Genomic DNA, 13,487 nt, shown 5'->3' with positions numbered 1-13,487 from the left:
ATATTAGGTCAGCAAGCCGCCTCGTTAAAAACCTTCTAGTCCCCTTAGGTATCCTGGTAAGGAAAAGAGTGCATAAGAAACTTGTCGCCTTTCAATCATATCACCGTTACATCATCAATGAGTTTAGCTAGAATAAAACTAGAGGGTTCATCGACCTAATTACAATTCACTTTGTTTAAAAAACACTCTCTAGCTAGCTCATGAGCAACTTCATTTGCTTCTCTATGCCAAAACCGATAATGGACATTCCCAATATTTGCAGCATAGTCGACACAATCAGCATATATAGCCGATGATGTAGTCCACCATGTAGTTTCACCAGTACAAGCTTCAACAGTTTTCAAAGAATCTGACTCCATAACAATATTATTGCAGCCCATCAAATTGGCAAGTTTAAGCCCCTCCCTCATTGCATAAGCTTACGCAATGGTTGCAGAATCAATATTTGCTAAATAAGAAGAGGCGGCTGCAACAAATTTACCTTCAAAATCTCTCATAATTGCTCCAGTTGATCCTGCATGTGAGTCAGGGTGAAACGAGCCATCGACATTAACCTTCAGAGTTCTAGGTTCCAGTTTCATCCACTTAACCTTCAGAGTTCTAGGTTCCGGTCTCAGAGTCAGGTCTTAATATGTGGAGTAGTTAGTGTGTGTAAGTGATGTGAGAAAACATAACCCAAACATAGGATGTGCGTATTTGTGGTTATAGGTGTGAGTGTACGGACGTGTATATAAGCATCTACGTTTATATTGTATTTTAAAAAAAATAATACCAAACATTTCAGGTGTTAGGACAAAATAAATGGTAAATAGCCTAACTTTGTTTAACTGGAAATACTTCCATTGCGGAGACCAGTATTTTACCTGCACCGCACACGCCTGCTGCTGCTGCATTGGCAAATCGATTCGTGGCAGGACAACCACACACACCTGACAAGTGACTGTAGGAGCAAAAGGACAAGCCCCGGATCTAGTGCAGATAGGTGCGTTGGATTTGGTCTTGCCGACGTGAGCTTGCGAGAGCCTCAAGTTAACTGGGGCAGCGTCGATTAAACTACTCCGTAGATCAACATAGTCGTGGACGGAGACAGCGAAAGAGATACTGTATTTGTTTTGGGGTTGAGATGAGCTCCGGCTCCTTGGATTGCTGTGGGCACAACCCACGTGTGGGCACAGTTGTGTTGCGTGGATACATCTTCCTGTCGCTAATCCGGTCCCACGGGTCCACCTGCATTTCTCAAGTGGATAAGGTATTGGTTAACTGGTTACGCAGTCCATGGTTTAGGTCCAAAACTTTGGACCTATAGTAGTACTCCCTGTTCGGGTTTAGAGGTCCGGAGAGCAGAATCGCTAATATCAAGATGCTGCGCTGGAAACAAGGAGCTAACGTCGGGGTCGGTTTGGATTCTGTTAATTGCAACTATAATCTCTCCACCTAAATAGGTTAGCTGATCTCCTTTTCCTCCTTCCTTTGCATCGCACGGTTGAAAGAAAGGTAATCCACGAGGACGGTTACTCGCCAATCCATCACCAGGAAAATAGCGCATGCATTGGCAGTTTTGTTGTCCATGGATCGCATGCATAGAGAGGAAAGAGGAGTTATCGCTGGGTAGTTAATTTCACACGGGAATTAAGGGGAGTTAATACTCCGGACTAGTATTGTCGAACAACCTGAAAAAGCTCTCCGGACCTCTAAACCCGAACAGAGGGAGTATTTAAGAAAGAATTAGATAAACTAGTACTACTACTTCATATGATCCAAATTAATTGACTCTCCTGTCTAGATATGGATATACCTAAATATATTTATTGAGTAGATACATCGTATCTAGATAAAGTGGAGTCAATTAATTTAGATTAGAGAAAGTATTGAATTTATTAGTACTGCTAGAAAAATGACATCTAATAGAGAGGAGAAGAGTTTTTTGTGTGTGTTCTTAAGGCTACTCATAATGGGAGTAAACATAGTTACTAGTAACATCACACAAGCCAACACATTTTGGTGACATGTTAGACTAGTTATAGTGTGGAGTAACATATGAGTGTATTAATTACTTGTAGACTCATTCTATCTTGAGAGACTGCTCATAGTGCAAGTAACTTCACTAGTAACTTAGAGTCCAACTAAGCAAATTTACTTATGTGACAATGAGTTAATGAGGAGAGAGGAGAATAGAGTAACATAGCTAGTTACTGTAACATCACAGTTTTCAAGACACAATGAGTCTACAAGCTAATTAATGGAGCCATCTACTCCCTCCATCACAGTATACACTGCGCCTCTCCAAAATCTCTAGGACCAAGGTGGAAAGTGATCGGTTGTGTATCTGGGCGCAAGACGTGGGATTAGTTAGTGATCTACGCCTAATTAGGAGAGAAATTAGCGCCTAGTAACCCCCCAAAACTGATGCGCATGCATATCCCAAAACTGTATCATGTTCACACTTGCATGCACACAGCGGAAAGTAAAAGGAAAGAGCTAAACCTGCGGGCCTAATTGCTTTCAAAACGCCCCAATTAATTGCCTAATCAATTCTTTGCACCTTAAACAGCTCCTATTATGAAAAAGTATGGTTTTAGAGAGGCGTCGTGTATACTGTGATGGAGGGAGTATGATACTACTTTAATGTTACTATGCACTATATGAAGGTGGTAACATAACCTAGTGTTATCTGCATGACACTAGTTGAAGTTACTATGCAATATGACCAACAACCTGAAAAGTGTGATATTGTGGTAACATAGCTAGTTACCACAACCATCTCTTTCTTCATTTAATACCATGTCATGTCATCAATTTGCCTAGTTGGCAATGCATGTAGCTCTATGATATTACCTTAGACTAGTCACAATGCATAGTATCATATAGAAGTATCATGTGAATGATACTACTACATGTTACTATCTCCACAATGCATGGTATCATATACTAGTATCATAGTCTTCATATATTAATTGTTTTGTAGAATCTCAATGCAAATATATGTACAAGATTTACTTGACATTAATTTTTTTAGTAGTATGTGCTATGATACAGTATCTACCTATGATACTAGTACTCTCTCTCTCATCCTTAATTGCACTGCCACATCAGCATTTTGCATGCATGGAATGCATGATACTACTTATGATACTCCCATTGTGGGTAGTCTTAGTTACTCCCACTATGAGTAGTCTTATGGCAATCAATGAAGAAATAAAGTGATGTAGTAACTAGTTATGTTACCATAACATCACACACCCCAAGACAAAAGGAGTCTACAACATACATAATAAATATGAGTTTGCATGATACAATATATTTGTTACTCCCCACTATAAAAGTAGTAACATAAATTAGTAATATGTGTATGTTACTTTCCACCATGACTAGCCTCAAAATTAGGATGTAGAGTAATATGGAACACATGTTTGACCTAGAATGAAGATTTTTCTTGGATCAAGAAAGAGATTATCACCAACTAAGCAGTACAAAGCAGTTAACACAGCATATAAGGAACCCGTACACAGGCAATTGGCGGGAGTAACGTAATAACGACGATATTTTTGGTGAAAAAGTGAACTTTTACAGGAAACAAGGTGATAATAAGTTGATTTAGAGCTTTAAAAAATGCAGTTCTCATCGTGGTGTTCCACAAGTTTTCATTTCAGATCATGGCTCACCAATACGTGCAGAAGAATCTTCGAGCTTTGAGATTATTAATTTTCTTAGTACTTTGATGGCAACAGTTCAAAATTACCCTTTCTATAGATATAAAACAAAGTAAATTCAAATTCGCCCCCATGGAGATTTTAACTCTAGCAACTGGATTTTACATCCACGACCCTTACCAAGCAAGGTTTGGCTCACTTCTAGATCATGATCCTATTAACACTCATTAAACCGTTTTGGTGATACTTTGACAAATTTTGATCTTATTCGTTAAACTTTTGATGCATCGACATACTCTCTAGAAAAAATCCTAGTCCACGACTGCATTAGGGTTAGGACATGGATCCGCACTGGGTACTCGTAGCTATCACCATTACCTTTTCGTGACCTTCGTGATCGAAATTCAGCCTTCGCTAGACATCAACTAAAATACATGGAAGTCATGGAAACGATTCAAAAGTTGAGGTGGGTCGATTGGGCCAACAACCACGGAGAAGGTTCTGCTCATAGTCCTAGAAAAGCAATAGAGTAGCTCAATAGAGTAGCTCATACTCTCTACTTTAGGGACCCTGGTCAATTGTTCGGTATGAGGATCCGTCTAATCTTATGCATGGGTTGTTAGCGGGACGATAATAAATAAAGTCGCTAGGAAGCCTTTCTCTAAAAGAAACTAAAATACAGGGAAATTGACGTTTTCTCCCAAATTCATGTGTACTATCAAGTTGCAAAAGGCAGTATGAAGATAAACAATCCCAAGCAAAAAAGAAAAACGAAAAAAACTTAGTCAAACGGTTAGATAGATGGGCGGGCCGCAAGTACCTTCTTCCAATCCGTCCACATTATTACGTGCAAAAACGACCGCAAAATATCGGAAATACCCCCCGCCAGTCCTTATCCCTCATTCCTTTCTCTCTCTTCCTCTCGCGATCCCCTGGCCGCCCCGCCGAGCAGCACGCCTCTGCATCCTTCCACCGAAGCGCTCCAAGGGATTCTCCTCGGCTCCACCGGGCTGCTGCGCGGTGGAGATCCCTCCGGAGCCCGCTCAGGGATCGATTTCTCTCTGGTGACGATCCCTAACCTGCTCCTTCTGTTTTTCTTTCGTTCTTTACGGTCAATCAAATTAGATTTTGCTTTCTGGGAAGGATGCGACGATCCGTGCAGTGCGTCGCGGATTTGTGTACCTGATTGTGTAGCACTTACTGTTAGCAGTTTAAATTTCCCAAATTTCCCCTGGTAATTTCAGTCAATCGAAATGATGTTCGAGGTGTTGTGCCCAATAAGATTTTTACGATTGATGTCGCCAAAACCCAATTCTTTTGCACTGACCTAAAATTGATTGATTGATCGATTAGTCGGCGTGTTCGTGCTGAATTCGGCCAGATAAGATTTTTACGATTGATGTCGCCTAAACCCAATTCTCTTGTACTGACCTGAAATTTTCTGTTACAGGCAGTGGAACTGAAGAGTTAGTGGTGCTGTGAGTTTACCTAGTGGCGGTGCTATAAGATCAAGATGGGGGACGGGGTGGCTTTTGAGGCCGCCAGGAAGATCATCATGCACCCGCTCTACGCGTCGAGGTCGTCACCCTGGCTCGACCTGAGGGTGTTCTACGTGAGGGTCAGCAACTGCGTGGTGGACGAGTCTGCGCCGGAGCACCTCACGCTCAACCACATCCCGCTGTCTCCTGATACCGTCATCGAGGTCAATGGACGGAGGAGCAGCATGCACACCGAGTTCGTCTCGTCGTCCCTCAGAAGGGACAGGATCGACAAGAAGACCGAGGAAGCCACGTATGTGAGCACGGATAGCATAAGGATGACAGGGAGCGTGAGGTTTCAGGTGTTTGACAAGAATGATCTCTTGCTCACTGGAGACCTGGAGTTATGCAATGCCAATGGAGTGGTTGGGGAGCCGAAGAACAGCAGCAAGAAGTGGAATATGAAGTGCCAGTCGTCAGCATCGTGCAATGGTTTCTTGAAAGGGAAGATGTCCACAGGCCCGGAGTCTGCCCATCCTGTTGTCGAGGTTTATGTTGCTGGCACTTTCTCTGGCACGCCTATTATACTAACCAAGACGATCCAGTATATTTCACGAAGGAAGTCCCAGATGAAACTGAAGCTTGATTCCATCCCTGAGAATGAAGCAACTGAACTTCAGAAAGAGAACTCACATGAGGACCTGTTGAAGGTACTTATCCACTTTTAGGTTTATAAGCGGCATGTCCAGCACAATAGTGACTCACATATGACATATTCGCTATAGTGAAACCCATAAATGGAGATGTATTCTCTCTGGACTAATTTCTTGCTTATCCAGCCCATTTTACCATATTCAAACTGCATACCATAGAAAAATTCCTGCAAGTATGCACAATCAAATTTCAACTTAACAAACAATGATAAGCTCATGTATTTTGTATTTGTGTATGTGCTGCTCCCTCTGTTCCCTTTTATAAGACATTTTGGCAAGCCAATTAAGCCTACCAAAACTTCTTATAAAAGGAAAGAGAGGAATTACTATCTATGGCCATTTCTCACCATGATACTATTTCCACAAACCCCACTTTGCACATGGTTTGTGCATGGTACTCATTGTAGCATGTTGTGCAACTTCTATCTTTTATTTCTGGATGTTGTTTCTGGCTTGCTGCTTAATTATTCTTCTAGGAGGATGGCTAGGAGATAACATGTGACCGGATAACATTCACTATTTCCCTTTTCTAATGATGAAACTTCTTGTTATGGTGTATGTGTGGACATCTGCTGGTGCGCATGCTCGTAGAATAAAGTGAACGGTAGAAGAAACTGAATATTGACACGTGTGAATGTATGCCCATCGGAATTAGTAACTTATTAGGTAGCTGATTGGTATGGTACCTCAAGACATGTTGCCTATGGGAATTTCCAGTGCTAAACTCCGTTAGCTCAGATATGCAGCGATGGAATCTCATTTAGTGGTTTATAGAGATGCTAGTATCGTCCACGTTAAAGTCAAAATCGTTATACTACACACATATAGATTCTGGATAGAGGGTGTTAAGGTTGGTAGCTCTTTGAAGTAATTGGTGGATTCATGGAATATACCATGCATTAAACTAGTTTCCAGTCTCCTTGGTTATGCTACAATGCATACGGAACAAGTTTTCTATTTCAATTCCTTAGATCATCCTACATGTGATGATTGAGAAATGCTTGAGTTCTAACCAAATGGCTGATTATACAGCATTCGGAACCTTAAAATTTAGCAAGACCATAATAAGATTGAATGTCAGACTTACCAAGGTTCTTCCTGAAGTGTGTTCATTAGTTGACTGGGGCTCATGGTTTTTGAGTTCGACTCAAAAGTGAGTCGCCGAGGCGGTGCGACTCAGTGTATAGTCGACCAAAGTCGCTGTATATTCGCCATAAGTCGCTGTATAGTCGCGAGTCGCCGCGATTTTTGGAAAATGACTTGGCCACTATACATCGACTATTCAGCGACTTGCTGCCCTGGCTTATGCTTATGTGGCAGTTATGCTGGTGCTGCTGTAGAAATCTTCGTTGCAACTTTGACTGTTGACTTATGCCCGCTCTTTAGTTTATCTGGTTTGACTAGCATCAAGTCCTGCTCACCTTTTATTTTGTAAGAACAACACAAAACACATAGATCTTTATCTTTGATTGCATGTTAGAACGGGTAATCCAGTTATTTGCTGCCATCTTGTTGAAGACTAACTCCAAATTTGAGGCATGTCGGATTTGTATATTAATGATGTGTGGTGAACATCTGCAATAAATGCCAGTAGTACATGATTAGCTTAAATTGTGGTTTTCTTTTATTTGCAATCTTGTGAAAATCCACATCCTAGTTCATATTGTGCTGATATCTGACAGTATTATTTCCTTTCCCATCTCTTGTTTCAGGTATCAGAATACCACGATCTGAAATCCGAAACAGATGTGGACGTCGACTATAACAGCTTGTATGCAAGGCAGGACTTTCTAGATGGCGAGGATGGTGCGCTTTCATGGTTTAATGCCGGTGTGCGGGTTGGAGTTGGGATCGGCCTTGGCGTATGCGTGGGTGTTGGACTGGGCGCGGGTCTGCTGATCCGGACGTACCAAAGCACCAGCAGGAACTTCAGGCGACGACTACCCTGATGGCCAAACTTCTCACAAATATAGATATGTATTTATCTCGACCTTGTAGGAGACTAACTGTCCATCTTTCATGTCCATGCTAGTGATGATAGATGAGCGAGGCCCTTTGTTCTGGTATCTGGTGCTTTCTTGTGTGAACTGCCAATCATTTTTGCCCTCTTGAGGTGTAAATGCGAGTATGTATAGTAAGAATAAGTGTCGAGTTGCTTGCTGTCACTGTGAGCATTAGATGGTTCTTTCTGAACTAAATGTGTTGATGAATGAACGTAAGTGACCGACAAGTGCAGCGTATGGTCTTTGAGGGTGATGCCACACCTAAGAATTGTTGGAAGTCACGACTTATTGTGCAGAACTCGATTAGGTGGTCTGTTGTTTTTGTCATATAGTTGTGATTTTCCAGATTTTGGTCACTTTTTAGTTTGGTGTGTTGGCCACCATACAACTTAACAAAGATCAAAGATGAGGTTGCTACGTGGAGTATGGCGGGAGCGAAAGCATTGAGTAATGTAATACCGCGAGAGTAGTTACGTTTTTTGACTTGGCCTTTTGGCCAAATATGGGAATGTAAAACTCTAAAACTTCTTCTTTATCAATGAAAATGGCAAGTCTTTTGCCTTGTTTCAAAAAAAAAGTTTATGATGCATGCTGGTATGCATGTTTTGTATATAAATTTTAAAGCGTAAACCATATTGCATAGCGTAATGAAGTGTGAAAGTCACACTTGTATTATAACTAGAGATTTGCAATGTCTCTCTCCCCGATCATAAGTACACGATCTTCTACATAATTTGACATCATCTTGAGGATTAAGGTTGGCCTTTATTGTTACATGAATATGTTAGCTGAAAGGTTTTCCATGACAGAAATAATGATGCTAAATTTTGTTTGACTAATCTCAATGATACTTCTATATATCAAATTAATAATGGTGAAAGTTCAACATCTTGCCTACACGTTTCGCCTCTTTTAGAGCATAGGTCCTATCGACAACTATCCTAATCTGTACATAAGTATCTGGATAGATGGAATGTAGGGTGGTCACTGTAGGCCCTTAATTCCGAAGATGGTATAGTACAACTGTTTCTTAATCGCCCTAACAGAAAGCCAATCCTGCAAGACCATAGCACAGTCGCATAGAGAGAACTTTTGTACAACCAAAACGTGAGCATCCTTCCAAGCCTTGTGCAGTACTGAAAATGCCTGTTCACTTGCAAGCCACATCTTAATCCATCATCTTATCTCTTAAATGATAACAAATTGCGTATACATTTGTACCCACGAAATATTAGGTTCAATAAAATTTACTTGCCACCACAATGTCACAACCAAAATCATTTACCTTTAATCCACAATGGGCATGTGCCATCATAGTCAAAAGGACATTAACCACCCCCACTACCACCTAATCAAAAGCCACAGGCCTCACGATTGTGATTATTCTTCCAAATGCACACACACTCCCCTCTGTCTTTTCTGTCCAGTTTGCTTGGAATGTGGGTGAACTGGAGATGCAAACAAGACAGAACAGAAGAGGCCACAGGTATCATACGCATGCATGTAAGTTAACTTCCAAGGCAATCTTTGCGCTCAACCGAAAGCATCCACTGACTGCCGCTTCGGGGTGACATGCTTGCTCCCCAGACGAGACACCTCACCTCACTCACCTCTCCTGGCTTCTCCTAGCAGGTCTCCTTGAAGAAAGGGGAAGAAAATAGGTCGGGGAAAACGAGAGGCCTGAGGGGCTCTCGCCGTCTCACACACCAACTCGGGGAAAAGAACTCTGCACTGCATTTTTCAGGCACCTAACCTGCCCGGTAGTTTCATGGTGCGGTGCAGGGGAGTTGGGGCTCCTGGCAGAGTTTCTGTTGCGGAGGGGTGAGAGATGGCCAAGGTGCCTGATCTCGGCTCCGACTTCGCGCAGAAGATGCTGCTGGACCTCCGGCGACGCCGCGAGAGGCTCGGCTTCGGGTCTGCGGTGCAGCAACAGCAACGCACGGCGTCAAACGCCGCCACGCCTCGGGGTACGTTGTTGTCAGTGTTTGTGTTGCACTCGCAGTTGTGTTCTTGCCTTTTGAATGATCACGTGCGGCGTGCCTATGATGAATAGAAGATACTAATCCTGATGTGCTGATATTGCTGTAATCTGGTCCAAACACACTGTAGAATTCATGTTTAGATGCTGATTTGCTGTCTATTACAGATGTTTGTTCGAATTCTCAGAAACCACTACGAAGCCAGAGGCCACAGCAAGGAGCTCCGGCTCCTCAAGCAAGAAGACCAGAAGCAACAACACCACCAAGATCATCAGTAAGCAACAGTTCCGGATCATGATACTACCTTCTATTCTAACCTCTTATCACCAATTGATTTCCTCTGCACTGGCGGTGCCAGCAACAACCCGGCAATGCCATTGCCACAGCCGGCAAGCCACGGCGGCGCCGCGAAGTCGCGCCTGTTACAGCCGCAGACGCGCGCGCCATCGTGCCGTTCCAAGAAGGAGGAGGTGCAGGGCCGAAGCATGTCGCCGCGGGCAACGTCGACGTACAGATGGCGGCTCTAGCCCTCGCGCTCAGCGACGGCGGCAAGCTCCGGAACATCGAGATCATGGCGCGCAAGGGCTCCGTCTTCTTACGAGGGCCGGACACGCCGGGCCACCACCGTGGAGGCGCCGGCGGCGTTGCAATCGGGGTGCAGGACCTGAACGACATGCTCATGGCCGCGTACTCTTCGGGAGGCGGGAGGAGGAGGCCTGACGAGCCCGGGAAGAGGCTCTTCGGAGGATCCATGGACATGGAGGAGGCACTGAGCATGCTGGTGATGCTCCAAGACGCCTCGGGGTACATGGAAGGATCGGGGAGCGGCAAGGTGCTGCTGCTGAAGGGTAAGGAGAACCGGGAGAGTTCAGCGACGCGCTCGCCCAGCTCAGCTAGGATTGTGGAGCTCGTTGAAGAAGAATCTGAGACAGAGCAGGCCAAGAATGCTTCTATGCAGATAGTTGTTCACAACAAGTTTCAGAGCCATCATAGTCCAGGCAGCTGCTCAGTCACGCAGTCTGGTCCAAGCGATTCCCAGACCAGCAATGCTTCTGAAGGCGAAAAGGATGGCTCAAAAGTGAGGATGCCGAGCGTGATCGCCAAGCTGATGGGGCTGGACAATCTTCCATCTTCGGGGAAGACCGTAGTGGAGCGCAAGGGGACTGAGAGGTTTGTTAAGCCTGAATCTGTGACAAGGATGGAGATCAGAGCGAATGCGATGGGCCGCAAGTTGCCGATACGGATTGTAGCTTCAGAGAAGGTGCTATCCAATGGACAACACAATATTATGTTGTCTGAGGATTGGAAGAATAGCCTGACAAGTTTTAGAGAATCTGAACTGTCAAACAGTTCACCGCACCCTGCAACTAGTAATAAGCACGTAAGGGTGACCATGAGAGAAATGTTGCGAAAGATGGTAGGAGCAGAGAGAGGGGCTGATGGAAGCCAAGAAGTTGAAGAGAGGATCATCCATGAGGACAAGACGGCTACTGAAGAAATCAAACTGCAGAAGCCTGTTAGTGTTGGGTGCCGAAGCGACTCGGGTAAGAAGATGGATTTTCTGAAAAGATTTAGGAAGAATTCAGACAGCAGACCAGCCATGGAAGATAAGCACATTGCGCAAGAAAAGAGTGCATCCGTTGGGAAGAAGCAAGCAACAGGCATGAAACGGTTGCTGGGGAGGGACAGTGAGGCCAAATCAAGGAGGGCAAGAGAAAAGCTTAACAAGGAAAATCTTGCCACTGCAGAAACCAAGGTTGCAGATCCTGGAAAGAATATCAAGGCAGATCAGATAAGACGGCAAGCACAGAGTAAGCACATAGAAAGACAAACTACACCGAGGAAAGTGCGGAATCGCCGAGAAACACCAAGCGAAACATCGAGTTGGAACTTAGAAGACAAGAATTCACTGATGTCAGAAGCAGCACATATGAAAGAGAAGCCTGAATATTCGGTAGTGATACAACGGGAGGATGAAGAGCCTGCAGAAGTAAATGATGTCAATCTTAGCAAACCATCAGATAGCACTAATGGTGATGGAGGTTTTTCGGAACAATTGTCAATCGTAGCGGGAGGCAGCACCACAACCAGAGAAGCTTCCTCAGATCAACCTTTACAGAAAATAACTGAAGGAGCAAGTGATCCTACAATTGCTGTACAGGCAAACGAGGAGTTAAATTTTTCGGATCAGAGTGCAGTGGCTGAGATAAGTGTAAGTCTGTCCAAACTAGGCGGGCATCTAGTAAATTCTCGTGCTCGCGCGTTATATTGTTCTAACGAAGCGTGTGTTTTGGTCTAAAATGCAGGATGGAAGGACCAGCCACACAACTAGTGAAAGTACACGGATACCTGAAACATTCACTGAAGAAGCACACCAACAGCAACAGCAACAACAACACGTGATGGTGAAAGAGCAACCGACTGATGGTAGGCATATTCTTGTGTACTGTAGTAGTAAACGGAAGAAATCGACACCTTTGTCAGAAGCTATTGAATGGACAACCCTATGCTTTCATTGCAGGTCTGGATCATACCACAACCTCCACCGATTCGACAGGTTCGCAGGAACACACGACACATGTCGTCTCATTCGATTCTTTCACAGACAACCAGCTCCTGCTCGCGAGGATGCTGGCAAAGGACCGATATTTGCTTGAAACCGCGAAGGCGATAGTCAGAGTTCACGATCCTGTCAGTTTCATTGACGATGACAATCGGCTGGACAAAGGCAACTATGATCTCCTCTCCGACGTAGCCCGGGAAGTGATCAGAAGAAAAGGTAAAAGGACCGAGGCGCTGGAGGATGTGAGCGTGGCGTGCACGGTGACCATGAAACTGCGGCATCTCGATGATCTCGTCAGAGAACTGGACGGCGACGTTGAGAGCCTCGACATTCAGAACAGCATGGCTGAAGGCTTGCAGAAGATACTTCAGAGCGACATTCAGAACGACCACCCCGACGCCAACTCAACGTGGGATTTCGGATGGAACCGCGTGTCGAAGCTGCCAATCGAGAAGAACGAGGTCGTCAAGGACCTGGAGAAGAACATACTGGGCGGCATCATCACGGACGTGGCGAGGGATCTCATCGGAGTATCGGTGCGGCATGGCCCTTGTGCCTGCGTGGCTTGACTCTTGAGTGGAAGTGAAGAGATACGAATTTTAGAGTGCCTGATGTCACTACGTTAGCCTAAATTTTTGTTATGTGCCACATTTTTTTCGTTGTAAAGCTTTTTTTTCTTGTATAAAGGAAATGTGTCGTGCTTGAGTTCTTTTCCATTTTCAGACATGCTCTAAGTTTTTTAGGTCTTAGGGCGTGTTTGATTTAGAGGATTTGAATAGGAAATTTATATGATTACATTCTATAGAAACTTTTTCTATGATGTTTTTTTGATTTCTATGATTGATTCCCATAGAGCATGACCGCTTTGCACTAGATTTCGCAGGAAATCAAAGATCCACGCATACCTCTTTTTCATAATCCTTTGCTTTTCCTGTTGTGAAATCAAATAAATTTTGGTTCATATGAATTTATGTAGGATTAGGCTGAATTTATGTAGGATTAGGGTGGGCACGAGTGTCTGACATTGCAATTCTACATTTTTCCTAATTCTATGGTTTTCGTATCCTCAAAACATGTTGGACATCCCACGACACAGATGCC

At 43.9% G+C, this 13,487-nt stretch overlaps 2 protein-coding genes across 3 annotated transcripts; both read left to right on the top strand.

Moving 5' to 3' along the window:
- Nucleotides 1–5,100: 5,100 nt before the first annotated feature.
- On the top strand, nucleotides 5,101–8,125 carry LOC127292616 (uncharacterized protein At1g01500). The gene is made up of 2 exons (XM_051322060.1): nucleotides 5,101–5,838; nucleotides 7,554–8,125. The coding sequence occupies exons 1-2, from the start codon at nucleotides 5,164–5,166 to the stop codon at nucleotides 7,788–7,790; spliced, it is 912 nt and encodes a 303-aa protein (XP_051178020.1). The 5' UTR covers nucleotides 5,101–5,163; the 3' UTR covers nucleotides 7,791–8,125.
- Nucleotides 8,126–8,906: 781 nt separating this feature from the next.
- LOC127292615 (uncharacterized) lies at nucleotides 8,907–13,223 on the top strand. 2 transcript variants are annotated; one of them, XM_051322059.2, is made up of 6 exons: nucleotides 8,907–9,347; nucleotides 9,477–9,811; nucleotides 9,991–10,097; nucleotides 10,182–12,035; nucleotides 12,130–12,250; nucleotides 12,345–13,223. In XM_051322059.2, the coding sequence occupies exons 2-6, from the start codon at nucleotides 9,673–9,675 to the stop codon at nucleotides 12,953–12,955; spliced, it is 2,832 nt and encodes a 943-aa protein (XP_051178019.1). In that variant the 5' UTR covers nucleotides 8,907–9,347; nucleotides 9,477–9,672; the 3' UTR covers nucleotides 12,956–13,223. The 2 variants fall into 2 exon arrangements, with proteins under 2 accessions (XP_051178019.1, XP_071674728.1); XM_071818627.1 differs by lacking the exon at nucleotides 8,907–9,347 and having other exon boundaries at nucleotides 9,391–9,811.
- Nucleotides 13,224–13,487: the final 264 nt, after the last annotated feature.

The sequence above is a fragment of the Lolium perenne genome, chromosome 4 (assembly GCF_019359855.2).
Source record: "Lolium perenne isolate Kyuss_39 chromosome 4, Kyuss_2.0, whole genome shotgun sequence".
NCBI lineage: Eukaryota > Viridiplantae > Streptophyta > Magnoliopsida > Poales > Poaceae > Lolium > Lolium perenne.
This window is presented reverse-complemented; position numbering and strand designations above follow the sequence as displayed.